Source organism: Anguilla anguilla, chromosome 11 (assembly GCF_013347855.1).
Source record: "Anguilla anguilla isolate fAngAng1 chromosome 11, fAngAng1.pri, whole genome shotgun sequence".
NCBI classification, from domain to species: domain Eukaryota; kingdom Metazoa; phylum Chordata; class Actinopteri; order Anguilliformes; family Anguillidae; genus Anguilla; species Anguilla anguilla.
Genome location: NC_049211.1, coordinates 39,227,920 through 39,247,029, shown reverse-complemented (window position 1 = coordinate 39,247,029; position 19,110 = coordinate 39,227,920). Strand labels below are relative to the sequence as shown.

The 19,110-nt window shown below is 44.4% G+C and overlaps 2 protein-coding genes across 4 annotated transcripts; one reads left to right on the top strand and one right to left on the bottom strand.

Annotated features, from left to right (window-relative positions):
* Positions 1-3: 3 nt before the first annotated feature.
* LOC118208138 (synaptonemal complex protein 3-like) lies at positions 4-5,430 on the bottom strand. 3 transcript variants are annotated; one of them, XM_035382514.1, is made up of 8 exons: positions 5,313-5,430; positions 4,207-4,276; positions 4,024-4,058; positions 3,686-3,803; positions 3,347-3,446; positions 2,080-2,178; positions 1,618-1,722; positions 4-842 (listed from the first exon to the last, which is right to left on the bottom strand). In XM_035382514.1, the coding sequence occupies exons 2-8, from the start codon at positions 4,224-4,226 to the stop codon at positions 789-791; spliced, it is 531 nt and encodes a 176-aa protein (XP_035238405.1). In that variant the 5' UTR covers positions 4,227-4,276; positions 5,313-5,430; the 3' UTR covers positions 4-788. The 3 variants fall into 3 exon arrangements, with proteins under 3 accessions (XP_035238405.1, XP_035238404.1, XP_035238403.1); XM_035382513.1 differs by lacking the exon at positions 5,313-5,430 and adding an exon at positions 4,429-4,886 and having other exon boundaries at positions 4-836; XM_035382512.1 differs by lacking the exon at positions 5,313-5,430 and adding an exon at positions 4,429-4,884.
* A 40-nt stretch (positions 5,431-5,470) lies between these two features.
* Positions 5,471-18,936, top strand: LOC118208137 (DNA damage-regulated autophagy modulator protein 2-like). The gene is made up of 8 exons (XM_035382511.1): positions 5,471-5,748; positions 8,318-8,727; positions 11,503-11,570; positions 12,515-12,657; positions 15,527-15,704; positions 16,631-16,713; positions 17,471-17,563; positions 17,720-18,936. Exons 2-8 carry the CDS (start codon positions 8,597-8,599, stop codon positions 17,834-17,836), a joined length of 813 nt encoding a protein of 270 aa, XP_035238402.1. The 5' UTR covers positions 5,471-5,748; positions 8,318-8,596; the 3' UTR covers positions 17,837-18,936.
* Positions 18,937-19,110: the final 174 nt, after the last annotated feature.

Sequence of the window (19,110 nt, the reverse complement as noted above, 5' to 3'; positions counted from 1 at the left end):
TAGGTTTATTTGAAGATTTACATGCACATGGCATTTCTTGTCAATGTATCTTAAATGGTCTTGTCTCTCTGCCCGATGTAAGCTATAGAGTATATAAATCAAATTCAAATTATATTCAACGACTGGGTGCACAGTTCTATGATACACTGCCTTTTAGCTATCTGAATATAACCAAAGCTATTAGACTTTTGCGTAGGTATCATCTCAGTACAGTCTGAGGAATTAAACTCACTGAAAGTAATTTCTTAATTAACTATGCTTTTGTTTTATTTATTTTTTAATATTTGGCAAAGGATACCACATATGAGTTTGAGAGGCAAGTTCCTTCAATGTTCCTTCAGTGTTTAAACAAAAAAGGAAACTTAATGTCTTTTCTTGCCTTTTAGTGTTTTCAGTTTTTATGTTTGCTTGATTGTAACTTTTCTGTAAAAATCATTAATCATTCATTTTTAAATAAAACAAGCCAATGTAAAATAAAGATTGCTATATTTATGATAAGATGATTTTACTTTTATCCTTTCATCAACTCCACTCCTTTGGCTCAAATGGCTTTTTCCATCTCTTTTAATCACGGTGAGAAAAAATGTCCGTTCAAACATACAGACAACTGCATAACACCAACTGAACAACAGCATTTTGAGTAAAGATCATGGAGACAATGGGAAGTGAAGTCACTGATGACACCGTTAAATGCTGACCAATGAAAGCACAGGCAGACGTGTGACTGGCTACTGATCAGCAGCAGGCTAGGGTCCTCAGAAATGTGTAGATCTCACCCCTCGTTTCCCTCAGAGCAGCATGGTCTGCAGAGACTTGCGCACTGTGGCGATGTCCTGCTGTTGCTGAGACACAAACCAGTCTGTGAAAGGGGGTTCAGCGCTGCCAGCTGGACTTAGGTCATTTTACTGTTACAGCTTTACAAGGGCTGTATCTCTTTCCCCATAAAGTTTGTCTAGGGGGGGTGGGATTTGAAATCAAACTGCCAAACCTAGGTGCAAAAAGCACAGCTGATCTTAAGTAGGCCCACTAGCCTCAGCTGGGAACATTACAATCAACCAATTAGTTGCATATGTGGACATATCTTTTAGGGAAACAATGTGATTTTTTAGTTCTCTGAGCAATTGGAAAAATATATTCTTTAATTACAATTACAGTATACTGCAGCTCATGACCTTCTGGCTCATCTTTATGAATTGAATAATTTCAGAAAGGCTCTCTCTCTCCCTATATACATACTGTATGTACAGTGAGCTCAATAATGTCTGTGACAAAGACATATTTTGTCTTGATTTGGCTCTGTCCTCCACAATTTTTGCTTAATAATCAAAGCGCTCACCTGTACTCTCAAGACCAGATGCTGAAATCTCTCTTTTACCTGCACCAAGGAAGCAACTGAACACACGTGACTAATCAGAAACACCGGTGGTGGTGGTGGGGGGGTACTATGTATATAATGAAAGCTCAGAATGTGCACTTTAACCACATGTGAATTATTTGATTACAAATAAAAAAACTGTGGAAGTACAGAGCCAAGCAGTCTTTGTCTCAAGCAGTGTGGAGCTATACTTACTTGGAGTATACTTACAAACACGCATATCACCACTCGTAGCTACTCACTGTGTCCATGAGGATCTTCTTCTGCAGGAGGGTCATCTCTTCCCGCAGTTCGGTCTGCAGTGCAGTGTGGTGGTCAGAGTGGCTCTTCTGCAGCTCCTCCAGGTTCTACAACAGCACAGGAGACAATGGGGCCTCACCCATGCAGAAGAAGCACCTGTGAGCTGTGCCTGCTGTTCTGTGATACACTGCACCGACAGGTGAAGCCAGTGCACACTGCTACTCTTCACTATGACAAAGGAGCAATCAGCAGTATGACTGAGAATTGTTCAACCAGAAAAAAGGGGGGGGCAGGTTAGAGAATAATTTTTTTCAGCTAACCATACCCTCTGGGTGTATGACAATAGCTCGATAATTGACTTGAGTGCATTAAGGGAATGAACTGACAGTATTGTTTTGATCTCACACAATCCCAAATGGGTTTGTAAGCTGTAAAGAAATATAAAATGTTTAGAGAAGCTTTACTCGAATGTACTGGTCCAAGAGCTGCTTGACAGACTTCAGCCTCTGGACTTGTGAAGTCCTCATTTGCTGAAACATCTTTTGCTGCTGCCTGAACAGGTTCTGGAAGGAAAGAGATGACCTTCGCTGTGATATCAGTGAGTCATTGTCCACTGGAGTATCAAACCTTGTAGACTATGGTCCCTGGACTCACTGTTAAGGTTACTATACTTTACTTTTAATTTATACACTATTTTCAAAAATATTTTCAGATTCGGTTTAGTTTATATTATCAAGTGTTAGTTTCAGGGTGAGAATGCAAGCTTCAATTAAAATGCCTTAAGAATCAACCACCTTTCCCTTCACAGAAAGAGAGTAGAAACATCAACAGAAAATGCATTCCTCAGTCACTGAAATTCAGTTAAGGTAATACAGTATTTCATTTTGCTCAAAAAACATTTTATTCATTAGTTACTTTTCAATTTCGTTTCAGTTCCTGTTTTTTTCAGACAGGTGGGCATATTCTTTTAATTTAATAGGGGTGACATAGCTCAGGAGGTAAGACCGATTGTCTGGCAGTCGGAGGGTTGCCGGTTCAAACCCCGCCCTGGGCGTGTTGAAGTGTCCTTGAGCAAGACACCTAACCCCTAACTGCTCTGGCGAATGAGAGGCATCAATTGTAAAACGCTTTGGATAAAAGCGCTATATAAATGCAGTCCATTTACCATTTAATTTATGAATGTTTTTTCATGGCTAGTTTTCATTTTAGCTTCATTCAGCCTTTTTCTACGATAACCTTGCTCAGTGTTCCACCACTGGAGAACAGTACCCTGGATGTCCACAGGTTTTTTTCTCTTTATCGTAACTCGAGCAACACTCCCGTTATTTAGGGTCACCGATAGAATGGGTACTTAAATCACCTGCTCATACCCGGTTTTGAAACTGCTGGATGAAAGGCCTCTTTAAAACTAGGAATAGACTACATTTCCTTGGTTGTCAGACTTATGTCGTATAAAAACGATTTGTATTTTAACCAATTTTTATAGCCCATTTTTTCTTTTCGCCTCCCCATCTAGGAATGCCATGTCATATTAAAAAGCTTGTCTTGTCACTGCCACATGCCCCGTTTATTTTTACTTGGTAGACCGCAGGCTTGATTTGTAAAGCCAAATAAGCTGGAGGATGTTTAGGTGGGCAGATTGTGAGTTTTGCCCGTGCACCAGGGAACTCCCCCATCCCCAGTCTAGTGGTGTACTGTATGATCTTTAATTTTTATTATTGAGCATATTACTGCTAATTTTTCATCTTGATCCTTGGATTTCTGCATGTCATTGTCCCATTGCTGAAAAACTGCATTGAACTGTGTGCTGTAGTTCTCTGTCAGGTTCATTCTGGAAAATGAATGTGACAAAGGAAACAATGTTTTCACTAGGACACATTCAATCAAAAACATTTGACACATAATATTGTGTGGGACGTTTACTAACAATTTAATGAAATGTTCAAACAGAATCCTTCTGTAATGCTTCAATCCAAAAAATTACCACATGCATCTTAAAATAACTTGTGTGTTTATGTAACTTGTTTGCATTTGTAAGGGCTGCACTGGCAGAGGCAGAGGTTACCTCACCTGTCACTCTGCTGCGTTTTCCATATCTGCTCAATCGCCTGGTGGCTGGACTTAAGAGATGACTTGGTGAACAATTCAAGGCGTTTTCTTTTTGTAACGAAAGCTTTGTTTATGTCAGCTGCAAAAGAAAGAAAGAACAATCAGACCAGTGTGACAGAACAGTGACCTCAGGTAGTGCATTTACATGTAGCTACTGCAATGGTTTAAAGCTTGAGTGCCTGTAGGGTAATGCCATAAAAAGCAACTGCTATCCTACTAAAATGAAACGACCAGTGTCTTTGTTTTACTTAGGCTACAGCAATAAAGCACAGTAGGATAAAACAGTAAGTATACGGTACCACCAAATCTGTCGAGCATGGAGGTCACACCTGTTCTGTAGACAGAAATATAATGTTACAAAAACCGTAGGCCTACACGCACAACTGCGAAATTGCTTGGTTATGCCGATATCAGTTGTTTGTAACCAAACAATAGGTAACAAAGTGTAACATATTTCCTGAAACATCTGTATTAAAACAAACCCCTCTGAGATATCTCCCATATCTAAAGGGTCATCTACGGAAGAACGTTTTCTTCCCCCAACTGGCTCCACTGAAATAGAAAACAAAATACAAAATGTTAGTAACGTTACAAATTACTAGGTAGTTCCATAATCAGCAGCTAGTCTGGTCAATACATTAGCTATAGAATATATCAGAGCGAAGTTAAGTCACGATGAGCAAACGCTAAATGGTGCAATTTACCGGGAGAGTAGTCAAAACCACGGGATTTTTCAGCACCATTCGAGAAAGTGAATGAGTCGTGGTGGTCTGTGAGCTTCGCGTATCCATATTTCTTAGTTTTGCCTTCTTTACACACACTCCACTTGTTATTCTTCGGAACGGCCATTTGAAATCCGTCTTTCCGTTCAATAGACTAATGATAGCGTAATAATAGACTATGATAAGCTAAACCGTAGGCTAGGCTATATGAAAATGTTATTGTAATATTAGGCAAATTTGTGGCGTCTATCAAGGTGGTTGTAAAATAAAAGGGTTTTTGGTTGATTAACTAAATTTTATTAGTACTACGTAACTACATGCTAACGAGTCTGATATGGTTGCTATGTGTGTGCCAGGTACCATTTGCGCTAAGTAGGTCGCACGAGGACACGCGCTCGAGCGTGCTGTAGTCGCAAACTATCCGTGCAGCAATAACAGCTCTATCTGAAGTTCTGATGACACTTCGATGTAGCATTACGGTATGAGTAATAAGAGTATAATTTACTCTTCGGAATTATACGATAAATCGCCTATCAGATTATTTTACTACGGGAACCAATTTGTTAAACAACATAAACTGCCGAAAGAAAAGTAGCCAAAATTAAGAAGTAACGTTAGTTTAGAAAAAGGTAGTTCAAAAAGGCATGGGCTTTCCAAAGTAGGCTAACTAACGTTAAGTTGCCGAAATTCATTTTTGGATACTTTCCCCTTTTGTAACTAATGCAAAGCACATTAAAAGAGCACTTCGCTGCCCACTTTGGGTATCATGTTAAACAGAACACATTGAGCTCTGTGACTTTTTTTTTCTTTCATTTTTGCTAGCTATAAATGTGTCACTGACAGGCTCTGTGAAGCTGAATACCCACCCGAAAGGGCTGCCTCAGTGACAGGGTAGCCTACACACTACAAAGGCTGAAAGATTCCGAGGAAAGAAAGGGCTAAAGGGGAAATATACAGAGCGAGATGGAGATGAGAGAGATGCTAAAATGTAGGCCTACTTCATCTAACGTTTGTGCATCCCGTCAGTGTAATTAAACGGAATGTAGGCTATTACGTTGGCGCTTAGCTTTGAATCATGTGGGAATTAACTCTGCGCAGGGGACGCCGGATATTTTGTTGCCTACAACAAGGAAGTAAGCCTTAGATGAATAAGTGTTTGTCGTGCACTTTTAAGTGTACGAGTGGGACAAATCAGACTTTCTGCTAGTTTTTTTGCTAATGTGCCTGGACATCGCGATGATCGTCTGTTAATAAATTAAATTAGCCGTGCAGTGACAATAAAATAATCTGTATAAGACCAAGGTAAGGATGTCAATGTAATTTTTTGTTGCTTCCACGTATGACTGGTACTAACCGACTAGGGTGACACTTGGTGCTGATTTGGGTTTGGCTTTACATTAGGCTACATCCAGCCGTGTGTGGGGTGATTACCTTTTCTTGCCGCTGGCTGCTTATTTAGGTAACTGTCCTTTACAATGAAACAAAGGAATGTGGCCAAATGCGTTATCTGTGGTTCATAACTTAGACAGGAAAAGTTGAGGAAAGGCGGGCAGTAACGTGGTGTCTACGGTGGGTGTTTGTGTGCGGAGATTAAGAGAGGGGTCTGGAGATTCATGGAAATATAATACACAGAACCAGCTACACTAAAGTATGTGGACGGTCTTTCCTCATAAAGCAGACTTTTTCAACAGCGCAGCTGGCGCCTAATAATCTCGATGATTCACTTAGACAACCCTTAAGCAACTCTCATATATTCTCAGCTCAGATACAATCACACTTATTTTTAAGTGCATTTCATTCAGAAACTGACAACCCATTGGCACAACTCCATAGGGAACACTGATGCGAATGGCAAGTAATTGCAAAGAAATAGCTGTTTTCGGCCAAACAATCTTTCATTAAGTTTAGTCTTGATGGATTGTTTTATTTTTTATTTTTTTGTTCTGATGTAGCAATGTAGGCGATTTAGATGTTGTTTAGGCTATGTCTGAACTAATGCGTGACGGAGTTCTGTTACTTCGGTGTGGATTTTTAAAAAAAGACTTTCATTTAAGTATATATTTGTTTATTTCTTTTGAATGGTTTTGCTTGTACTACTGCTACTCTGAACGACTGCTATTTATGAGTGGGGGCGGGAAGTTATTGGCATACGTTTAGTTTCTGTTTGCAGGAAGTCACATGAGTAAGCACAGCCTTTTTGTGTGTGGGTGGATGTGCGATTTGTGTGTGGTGAATATACCTCACAACCATTAACGGCCTGTTTTGTGCTTCCAGCTGTGCACATTCCAAAGATTGTAGTTTGCACAGGTTGTGAGGAGAACTGTTAATATAATTTTAATTAAGATGACTGTTTTACTGTACCTACTGTACCATGTAAGGCAATACGTGGAAGAGTGCTGGATGTGGCTGCATGGATGTCCGCTGGCTACATTCTGGGGAAATAGCGTCATCTCCTGGAGGCAATGTGGACCACAACTGGACCAGCAGCTCACAGTCTTGGGCTGTTGATCTGAACTGTTAGCTGAGAAGTGAAAACACGCGGTTCATGCTAAAGATTTGTTCCTGATTTATTCCTGTTTGTGGGAGAAGTGTGTTGCGTGTGGAGGTGCATACACATACGCTGCATAAGCTGAGTGTTGAAACCTCATGCCGTGGTTTCTGACGTGACCTTAGACTATCCTGTAAACAAACTGCAGTAAACCTGTAAGAATTGTCTCATTCACACGGTTCCTTCCGTTTCTGTGGTTCAAACAAGGCAGTTTTAAAAGTGGGAGCATGTTTTCGTTGATTTGTTTTTCCTTTCGGATGAATAGTATTCCACGAATGTGTACGTGGTACGCCTGGTATACGCACATTTGTGCGTTGTGGTTCTAGAAAAAAATGAATTGAATGAAAGTGAATTGATTCGCTGCTTTTTGTAGATTACTCTACTTTAGAATGAGCAGACGTTTACAATTACAGATAAATACTTTCTCATACATATGTGCCAAAAAAATCATTCTCCACAGAGAAGTGAGGACGTCTCTTCCCATCGGGCTAACATGGCTTATTCATTAACGGTTGTAACTGTAATAAACTGCACTGGCGGGAAGTTCCTGTGGCAGGGCTGTGACGGCACGTGAGGGTTTTTATTACACCCTGATATAAGTACATTGTTCTGTGTGTGTGTGTGAGAGAGAGTGTGCGTGTGCGTGTGCGTGTAGATGTGTATGAGTGTGTGTGGGTAGATGTGTGTGTGTATATATATGTGAGTGTGTGCATGTGCGGGCGAGTGTGTTTATGAGTGAGTGTGTGCATGTGTGTGTGCGCGTGTGTTTATGTGAGTGTGAGAGAGAGTATGCATGTGTGCGCGTGTGTGTTTGTATGTGAGTGTAAGAGAGTGTGTATGTGTATATATGAGTGTGCATGTGTGTGTGAGTGTGTGTATATGAGTGTGGGTGTGTGTATATGTGAGTGTGTGTGCATATGTGTGCGTGTGTGTCTGTGTGTAGCTCTAAGTCTGAGGGACTAAACCCAGGTGGCTCTCTGAGCCCTTCCTGAGTTCCATGCAGCTGAGTGAGAAACAGGAAGTGAAAGTGAGATAGCGGTGCGCTGAAGGGGCGATATAGCTCAGGAGGTAAGACCGATTGTCTGGCAGTCGGAGGGTTGCCGGTTCAAACCCCGCCCTGGGCATGTCGAAGTGTCCTTGAGCAAGACACCTAACCCCTAACCCCTAACTGCTCTGGCGAATGAGAGGCATCAATTGTAAAGCGCTTTGGATAAAAGCGCTATATAAATGCAGTCCATTTAACCCCACACAGAGGAGGCACCCTGAACTCACCCACTGACCTGCCCAGCACCTCCCTCTCTCACTCTGCTCTCCTTCTCTCAGGTGAGGCCCAAGGAGGTGCCTCTGCTCCGCGGGAGACTGTGACACTGCGCTTCTGAGACCCCGCCCTCTCGGCCGGTGGGACTGAGACTGCTCCTGTGAGAGCCCGTGGGAGCGGCAAGACTGAGACTCTGCTCCTGTGAGAGCCTGTGGGAGCAGTGAGACTGAGACTCTGCTCCTGTGAGAGCCTGTGGGAGCAGTGAGACTGAGACTCTGCTCCTGTGAAAGCCTGTGGGAGCAGTGAGACAGACTCTGCTCCTGTGAAAGCGCTCCCTCACAGACATGTGGTGGTTCCAGCAGGGTCTCTGCGCTCTGCCAGCAGGGCTTGTGGTCTGGTCCACGGCCACCTTCATCTCCGCGGACATCACCGCGGTGCTTCTGCGGCACGTGGACCCCCTCGTGCCCTACATCAGGTGAGCGGCGGGTGGCGCGTTCGGGGGCAGTCGGGGACAGGGCCGTGTCCCGCGGGGGGGGCGGTTCCGTTTACAGTGTGCCAGTCTGTGCTTGCAGTGAATCAGAAGGCTCAGCTGAGATCAAAGTGAGGGTCGGTTGTGTTTCATGGTGTACCGAAGGGAATGGCATGTCCTTGGATCCTTCCCCGTGTGCTGTGGGGGATGAGATTCCGTGGCGCTGGGGCGTTTATCACAGGAGAGAGGAGCTGGCTTCGGGAAGCAAGCGGCTGATTTACCGCGCTTTGCGCTTAGCTGTGGCTAAGCTTCCAAATTCGAGCCTGCTCGCCAGGAAGCGGTTCAGAGCGAAGCCCCTCTGACTGTAGCGAATCGCCGGCGTAGCACACGGAGTACCACCATAAGCCGAGGCCGCTGATTGGGCAGTGTACCAGCCGTGTCACAGAGAGGTCTTGAGGGGAGAAGTGTGCGAGCTCCCGAATGTTATTGTGCACTGACTTCCGTATGATTTGAGTGGTGGCCTTTAGGAAATTAGAATGGAGACACAAAGCCATAATGCAGTACTTTAACAGTGGTCTAGCATATTTCCCCTGCTATAGATTGGTCTCTTTTCATAGCTTCTTATCTAACATACAGCAGGTAAGTAATGTCGACAAAATTCGAAAACCTGCTATCTTAGCAGAGTACACTTCAATATGATTCTACCTGCATAAAACACATTCAAGCCATTGGTAAAGCTTTCAAAAAATAATTTCTTTTTCTGCATCTGCAGAACAGTTCATCTGATCGAGTTTAAGGTCATCAAACATCAGAAATAGATAATCAATTAAGCAGATCTGTTTTTCACACAATGTAACATGTAAATAGGGAATTCTGACTGACAAAATCAGTGATCATGAGAGTTTGAAAAGCCCTGTTGTAAAACATTAAACTTGTTTGTACTCGTTTTTGTACAAAATTAGGAATCAGTGTATTATGTTAATTCTATACATCATAGATGCTATCATTTAATCAGAGACATTGTGAAAGCTCTTTCCCCAAATAAAAAAATAAAAAAATTTTATTGTGAAAAGATATTCACGGTATCATAATGTGCCTTCCATAGATTTTAATATGATAATGATCAAGGTCTGTTACAGTGGACTTCACATGAAACCGTTGGTACAAAAAATGGGGTTAAAGGTCGATGACAGCACAGAGGTATTTAGTCTGGAATCTTTTAATAAATATTTAGCCTGTGTGTTTAGTGACAGAGTGGAGCCGTTCAAGGCAGAATCTGCATATTGTGGAGTGAAGAAAGTGATTTTATTTTCCATTTTCTTCAGCGGTACTCAGTCATGGGAGTCATCTGACTGCAAGCCTGACTGGTCTGGGCCAGGTCACAGGCCCAGCGGTTATAGTGGTTTCCATGGCGCTGAGTGACTGAGCTTCTAAGTACCGAGTGTCATGTGACCAAAGTTCCGTGGAAAAATGTCACAGAAACTGGGGCAGTAACATAAACACTTCTGTACCACATTCAAAGGCCACTGTAAATGATGTGGGTTCATTTAAGTTGTCATTCCCCATTTCTACAAAGCCTACATGGTTATTATGCATTGCCAAACATGCAACCTCCTGATTGGCCCTGGAATGTCTACAGCATGCTTTTCAAGAAATGCAATTTAATCCAATCACAGGAGATTTATTTATGTATGGACGGAGTGTAGCACAGTGGGTAAGGAACTGGGCTTGTAACCGAAAGGTCGCAGGTTCGATTCCCGGGTAACACTGCCGTTGTACCTTTGAGCAAGGTACTTTACCTGCATTGCTTCAGTATATATCCAGCTGTATAAATGGATACAATGTAAGATGCTATGTAAAAAGTTGTGTAAGTCGCTCTGGATAAGAGCGTCTGCTAAATGCCTCTAATGTAATGTAATATTTAAGGTTTTCTGGGATATCACAGAGAGGGCTGCTCATTATACCATTTCTGTGCAAACTGGTTGGTGCAGTTTTTGGCCACCAGGTGTCAGTGTTACTGTGCTCATGGCATGATATTTCTTATGGAGGAATGATCTGGGGCCCCTGACTCACCTTATGTCCTGAGAGGTTATGTTATTTTCATCTACAGCTCATCACTTCCAGTGCTTCTGTGCTTGTTGAAATAACAGCTTCATGAGTGGCTAATCTGTCAGAATATGAGGAAGGAATTTTGTGTGTGTGTGCTTGTGTGTGTCATGTACTGCATATAAATCATATGCCTATAAACAGTTTTATATATAGTTTTATATATATAAATGTAGTGTGTGTGTATTATGTATTATATGATGTACTGTATATAAATTATATGCCTATATGTACTTTTCTATACAAATGTGGTGTGTGTGTGTGTGTGTGCATGCATGTGTGTGTGTGTATTTGCGTGTGTATGTGTGTGCGTGTGTGTGTATGTGTGTGTGAATGTTTGTGTGTGTGTGTGTGTGTGTGTGTGTGTGTGAGTGTGTGCGTGTGTGTGTGAATACTTATGTGTGTGTGTGTGTGTGTTTGCGTGTGTATGTGTGTGTGTGGGTATGTGCGTGTGTGTGTGTGCGTATGTGCATGTGTGTGTGTGTGCGTGTGTGTGAATGCTTATGTGTGTGTGTGTGTGTGTGTTTGCGTGTGTATGTGTGTGTGTGGGTATGTGCGTGTGTGTGTGTGCGTATGTGCATGTGTGTGTGTGTGCGTGTGTGTGAATGCTTATGTGTGTGTGTGTGTGTGTGTTTGTGTGTGTGTGTGTGTGTTTGTGTGTGTGTGTGTTTGCAGTGACACTGGGACCATGCCTCCGGAACGCTGTGTGTTTGGCCTCATGCTCAACATTTCATCATTCTTAGGTATCCCTCCTTCATTTTTTCTTTATTTCTCTCCTTTATTTTTGCATATCAGTCTTTCTTTCAGCTTACACCAGCATTATCTGTGTATAAAACTGTGGCAAAATGGCACACATCAATAATATAGACTGATATCCCTATTGTGATGTCTGTTTGCGTGGTAACCAAGGTCATGCAGTACTAAACCCACTGAGATCCAGCTGAGATCCAAATAAAATTTGTAACAGTAGAGAACTAGAACTCAGCAAGAAGTCACAAACAACATATTTGCATGTTATATTACAGGTATGTATTAATGAGAATGTAGAGCAGTTTAAACCTGTGAGTCAATTAAGTTCAGAAATGTTTATTGAACCAAAACATTTTCAGACTTTCCAAGCACTGAGGTCTGGATTCAATTTGGCCAATTGGATTTGCGCATAACTTTGATATGCAGTGAAGTGGTTTTAGCAGTTTACTCATAAACACAATTTGGTGAGTTCACTCGTTGGCAGAATTAACTCATCAAGTGAGTCTGTGAAAAAAATAAAATAAACAGTTATTTTTGAGTAAGGATAAAAGACAAATACTGATCTAGGCCTGTTTTTCATCAGAGATGTGTCGGGATCTTTTGCCTAAATTAACCGATTTGAACTGAAAGTCGCAGACTCAAAACTGCTTTTCTTTTTAATAGTTCTGTATGTTCCGTGATCCCAGCAGCCTGAAATTGTAAACAGAATTCACTGTTGAGGCTCTGACTCAATTTTATGTCACTGTATACCCTATTGAATTACAGTACCTATTGAACCCCTTTCTTACAAATGGAGTAGTTCAAATATGTGTGCTAAAGACAATTGCAACTTTTTTTTAGGATGCAGCACCCAATATTTTGCATCAGTTTTCAGTTTCGGAATTTTAAAGGTAAGATGGCCTGCCGGCCTTTGTTCTTCCTGTGCGTTACCTGGCAGGTGCTCTGACGGTGTACGTGCGGTACAAGCAGGTCCAGGCCCTCGCGGAGCCAGAAGATTCCAGGCTTCGCCGGCTGAATGCTGCTGGCCTGGGGCTGGGATCGCTCAGCTCCTTCGGAATGTGCATCGTCGCCAACTTCCAGGTGCGGCCGGGATTTCATTTTTTACTTCGTACGAGAGATTAGACCGGAGGCCAAGAACTTGTCAGAGTGCCTTTTGTGACTGTTTTTGGAAGTAGCCTGTAATGCTCTTGATTTTGTTTCTCCTCATAAAGTGGGGGTTTACTTTTCTTTCCTGTCTCCTCTGTAGAGGCTATGTGCGGCCATGTCTTCGCTCATATACAGCTGGGTGTATAGCTGGGCTTGTGTCTGTGAGCTGGGTGTATACGTGTCTGTGAGCTGGGCTTGTGTCTATGAGCTGGGCACGTGTCTGTGAGCTGGGCTTGTGTCTGTGAGCTGGGTGTATACGTGTCTGTGAGCTGGGCGTGTGTCTGTGAGCTGGGTTTGTGTCTGTGAGCTGGGTGTATACGTGTCTGTGAGCTGGGCTTGTGTCTATGAGCTGGGCACGTGTCTGTGAGCTGGGTGTATACGTGTCTGTGAGCTGGGCATGTGTCTGTGAGCTGGGTTTGTGTCTGTGAGCTGGGTGTATACGTGTCTGTGAGCTGGGCGTGTGTCTGTGAGCTGGGCGTGTGTCTGTGAGCTGGGCGTATACATGTCTGTGAGCTGGGCTTGTGTCTGTGAGCTGGGTGTATACGTGTCTGTGAGCTGGGCGTGTGTCTGTGAGCTGGGTTTGTGTCTGTGAGCTGGGCGTATGCGTGTCTGTGAGCTGGGCGTGTGTCTGTGAGCTGGGTGTATACGTGTCTGTGAGCTGAGTGTATACGTGTCTGTGAGCTGAGTTTGTGTCTGTGAGCTGGGTGTATACGTGTCTGTGAGCTGGGCGTGTGTCTGTGAGCTGGGTGTATACGTGTCTGTGAGCTGGGCGTGTGTCTGTGAGCTGGGTGTATACGTGTCTGTGAGCTGGATTTGTGTCTGTGAGCTGGGTGTGTGTCTGAGCTGGGTGTATACGTGTCTGTGAGCTGGGTGTGTGTCTGTGAGCTGGGTTTGTGTCTGTGAGCTGGGTGTGTATCTGAGCTGGGTATATACATGTCTGTGAGCTGGGTGTGTGTCTGTGAGCTGGGTTTGTGTCTGTGAGCTGGGTGTATACGTGTCTGTGAGCTGGGCGTGTGTCTGTGAGCTGGGTGTATACGTGTCTGTGAGCTGGGCGTGTGTCTGTGAGCTGGGTGTATACATGTCTGTGAGCTGGGCGTGTGTCTGTGAGCTGGGTGTGTGTCTGTGAGCTGGGTGTATACATGTCTGTGAGCTGGGCTTGTGTCTGTGAGCTGGGTGTATACGTGTCTGTGAGCTGCGCGTGTGCCTGTGAGCTGGGCGTGTGTCTGTGAGCTGGGTTTGTGTCTGTGAGCTGGGTGTATACGTGTCTGTGAGCTGGGCGTGTGTCTGTGAGCTGGGTTTGTGTCTGTGAGCTGGATTTGTGCCTGTGAGCTGAGTTTGTGTCTGTAAGATGGGTTTGTGTCTGGGCTTGTGTCTGTTAGCTGGGCTTGTGTCTGTTTGTCTGTGAGCTGGGTTTGTCTCTGTGCTGGGTTTGTGTCCGAGAGCTGGGCTTGTGTCTGTGAGCTGGGTTTGTGTCTGTGAGCTGGGCTTGTGTCTGTGAGCTGGGCTTGTGTCTCTGAGCTGTATTTGTGTTTGTGAGCTGAGTTTATGTCTGTGAGCTGGGTTTGTGTCTGTGAGCTGAGCTTGTGTCTGTGAGCTGAGTTTATGTCTATGAGCTGGTTTTTTGTAGGCCTGCACATGCTATTAACATTGGTCCCTCCAGGTGGAGCTGTTTACTTTGCATGGACGTGCATCTGATGTCTTTATTGGCACTTCTTTGTTTCTTTACTACTGTCTCTCTATTTTCCAAACTTCCCAAATACACAATGCACATGTGGCTCATGACACATTGCTAAAACTACTTTTTGAATCATTCATAATTATGTGCAGTGTCCCTCTTAAATAAACTTAAAAAAGACAATACAAAAACAAATAATTACCAAAATATTGTGAAGCAAGACCAGGGTAAGAGTTGTGCATGGGTTATGGTTAGCATGTTTGTATGTTGCTTTGTTAGTATGTTAGTTTGTTAGTATGTTAGTATGTCAGTATGTTAGTACGTTAGTATGGTATGTTCCCATTTGGCTTGCTGATTGGTCAGGACAATGATGCACACCTGGTGTGGATTAAAGCAGAGGGGCTGGGGTGAGTTTTTGGGTATGGGGTATGAGGGACTGTTTAAAAGTGTTTTTGACCCCAGCTTATGAACCCCTTACTGAGCATTGCGCATGGATTTGGAATGTTCTGGAAACAGCTTAGCTGGCTGAGCCATATAAAGATGTTGTATTTAGACTCCACTCTGGGTGCAAGACTTTGCTTGGCAGTTTTTTTTCTGTTGCCACATTTCCTGTTCAGCTATATCTTGAGTTAGTAAACTTAATCAATGAATATGAGTAAATAAACATGCATATCCTGCAACAGCCCCATCTCTGTTTACCATCCTCAGATTTTACTACAGTAATATTAAACACGAGGGTCTCTGTCTGTACTACAGCATACAGCAGTGTACTCCTAACAAAAGCAACGATGGCCAAAATCCTGCAACGGGAATTACCTCATCAAAATTCCTTTCTCTGTTGACCAATGCAAATAAGAGGACTCTTATCTGATGACCTGAAAATCAACAAAATTTCTGAGGAAAAGTGAGGATTCTTGTTTCCTTTGGGACAGAAAATTAACTATAACTGCATTTTACCCCATTCACTTGTCAATATAATAAGCAAAGCAATCAAAACGCTCAAACTACGGGGATTTATGCAAAAAAAAAAAAACATTCAGTGTGTGTTGTGTGCATACCTTTTTTGACAGTGACGATGAGCAGCCCGAATCAGTTTCTCTCTCTGTCTCTCTCTCTCCGGCCCTGCAGAAAACGGTCATTGTTTCCATGCACATGGTGGGGGCGGTGGTGACGTTTGGCCTGGGGGCGCTGTACATCTTCGTCCAGACGGCGGCGTCCCACCGCATGCAGCCGCGCGTGCACGGGAAGGGCGTGTTCTGGGCGCGCCTGGCGGTGGGCCTCTGGACCTTCGTCAGCATGCTCAGCAGTATCCGCACGGTTCAGCTGTGTCTGTGTGATGCTTTTTACACACTGTCACAAAGGCGCTTTTCAGGAAAGTCCACATAGACTGGGGCTAATGTAACCACGGGAACCTTAACTCTCTGTCTCTCAGTGCTAGTGTTAGCATAGGACCCTTAACTCTCTCTCTCTCTCTCTCTCTCAGTGTTAGTGTTACTGTAGGACCCTTAACTCTCTCTCTCTCTCTCTCTCAGTGTTAGTGTTACTGTAGGACTCTTAACTCTCTGTCTCTCAGTGTTAGTGTTAGCATTGGACCCTTAACTCTCTCTCTCTCTCTCTCTCTCTCTCTGTTAGTGTTACTGTAGGACCCTTAACTCTCTCTCTCTCTCTCTCTCAGTGTTAGTGTTACTGTAGGACTCTTAACTCTCTGTCTCTCAGTGCTAGTGTTAGCATAGGACCATTAACTCTCTCTCTCTCAGTGTTAGTGTTACCATAGGGACCCTAACTTTCTGTCTCAGTCTTAATATTACCATAGGACCATTAACTCTCTCTCTCAGTGTTAGTGTTACTGTAGGACCCTTAACTCTCTCTCTCTCTCTCTCTCTCTCAGTGTTAGTGTTACTGTAGGACCCTTAACTCTCTCTCTCTCTCTCTCTCTCTCTGTGTTAGTGTTACTGTAGGACCCTTAACTCTCTCTCTCTCTCTCTCTCTCTCAGTGTTAGTGTTACTGTAGGACCCTTAACTCTCTCTCTCAGTGTTAGTGTTACCATAGGACCATTAACTCTCTCTCTCTCAGTGTTAGTGTTACCATAGGACCATTAACTCTCTCTCTCTCAGTGTTAGTGTTACCATAGGACCCATAACTCTCTCTCTATCAGTGTTAGTGTTACCATAGGAACCTTACCCCTCTCTCTCTGTTGGTGTTACCATAGAAACCTTAACTCTCTCTCTCAGTGCTGGTCTCTTCAGTCATCATGTACTCTAGTCTGCCTGGGGTGGATTTGGCCAAGAAACTGCACTGGATCCCGGGAGAGACAGTGAGTGTGTATGTGTATGTGTGTGTGTGTGTGTGTGTATGTCTGTGTGTGCGTGCGTGCATTTGGGTGTGTGTGTGTGTATGTCTGCGTGTGTGTGTGCGCATGTGTGTATGTGTGATTGTGTGGGTGCGTGTGTGTATGTGTGTACGTATGTGTGTGTGTATTTGTGTGTGCATGCATGTGTGTGTATGCATGTGTGTGTTTGTGTGTGTGTGCGCATGTGTGTGTGTGCACGCATGTCTGTGTATGTGTGTGTGTGTGTGTGTGTGCGTATGTGTGTGTGTGCACGCATGTCTGTGTATGCATGTGTGTGTGTGTGTGTGTGTGCGCATGTGTGTGTGTGCACGCATGTCTGTGTATGCATGTATGTGTGTGTGTGTGTGTCTGTGTATGCATGTGTGTGTGTGTGCGCGCATGTGTGTGTGTGCACGCATGTCTGTGTATGCGCATGTGTGTGTGTGTGTGTGTGTGTGCGCGCATGTGTGTGTGTGCACGCATGTCTGTGTATGCGCATGTGTGTGTGCGCATGTCTGTGTATGTGCATGTGTGTGTGTGTGTGCGTGTGTGTGCGCATGTGTGTGTGTGTGTGTGTGTGTGTGTGTGCGCATGTGTGTGTGTGCACGCATGTCTGTGTATGCGCATGCGCATGTGTGTGTGTGTGTGTGTGCGTATGTGTGTGTATGCATGTGTGTGTGAGTGTGTGTGTGTGTGTGTGTGTGTGCGTATGTGTGTACACTGACTGATCTGTGTGTTCCAGGGCTACACAGCTCATCTGATCAGTACGATCTCCGAGTGGTCTGTGGCTTTCTCCTTCATCAGCTTCTTCCTCACCTACATCCGGGACTTCCAGGTGAGAACGCAGGCTGGCGCACGTGTCCCAGCAGGCCCTGTGTTTGCCGCTCTTTTTTCCCTCCAAACTCCCTGCATCACCCTCGGAATGTATCCCTGGGCAAACCAAACCGGGTTGTCTGACACATTAAGAGCCGCGCACCATCTTCTTTTCCAGAAAATTGACCTGCGAGTGAAGGCCGTGCTGCAGAATGACCATCTGTATGACTCCACCCACAGCAGCGTGCGCGTGCACCATACTGAGGCTTCCCCGCTATTGGCTGGGAGCATTTGAACACAGCTCCCCCTGCTGGCTGCCGTCACACTCACAGCTGTGCACACACACACACACACGCACCTACGCACACACATACATTCAGAAACACACACGCTCAGATTCATAAACACTCGCTTGTGCATTCAGGTACACACATACATTATAAACATGCATGCAGGTATTCATAGACTCACATCAGCCGTATACGCACACTGACATAAGCACACGTGCTCACAATTGGAAACGCTCATACACACACACACACACACACACACAAACATGCAGACACACGTGCACGCACACTCAGAAACACACATGCACATGCACATGCGCACACACACACACACACACACACACACTTCACTGGGGGGGATTTGGCTTTAGATATGTGCAGGTTCACAGTGTGAGACTGGCAGCTAATGGCCACGTTGCCTTTTGCTGTGAATGCAGCCGAAACGACATATTGGACACTGAGCAGGTAGATGGAGTGTGGATCAGTTTTATCTGAATCCCTCTATTAACTCTGAACACAGTGATATTCAGCAATCAGCTGAAAGTGCCAGTGTAAAATGGTTGGTAATTTGCCTTAGTAAAGAGCTGCTGGTACTGGTTCTTCATTGGTTGGCTCGACTAAGACCACCTGGCCTGTCCAATCAGTGAGTCCGGTTTCCCGAGTACAGGCTTTCAGCTCCACCCCAGTCTTTCTGGAGGGAACAGGGTTGTTTTGCACATCAGGACATGTCCAGCGCTACCTGTGACATAGTCAGCTGACCCCTCTGACCCACAGAGAGAACACAAACCAAAATGCATTAAAGTGTGTGTGTGTGTGTATGTGCATTTGTGTGTGAACGTATGTCTGTGGGTGTGTGCATGTGCGTGCGTGTGTGTGTTTAGGCTGTGGTTGGCTGGCAGTACACTTACAGTGTTCTGGTAAGTTCTGTGAGAGCAGACAGTGTTTTGTTGAGCTGCCCTCCTCAGTATTGCTTAACTGCACTGGGCCTACTTCAGTCAGTCACATACACACATCACGGGGCTGAGAACCACTGGTTTACTGGGCCTGCGTCAGTCAGTCACATACACACATCACAGGGCTGAGAACCACTGGTTTACTGGGCCTGCGTCAGTCAGTCACATACACACATCACGGGGCTGAGAACCACTGGTTTACTGGGCCTGCGTCAGTCAGTCACATACACACATCACAGGGCTGAGAACCACTGGTTTACTGGGCCTGCTTCAGTCAGTCACATACACACATCACAGGGCTGAGAACCACTGGTTTACTGGGCCTG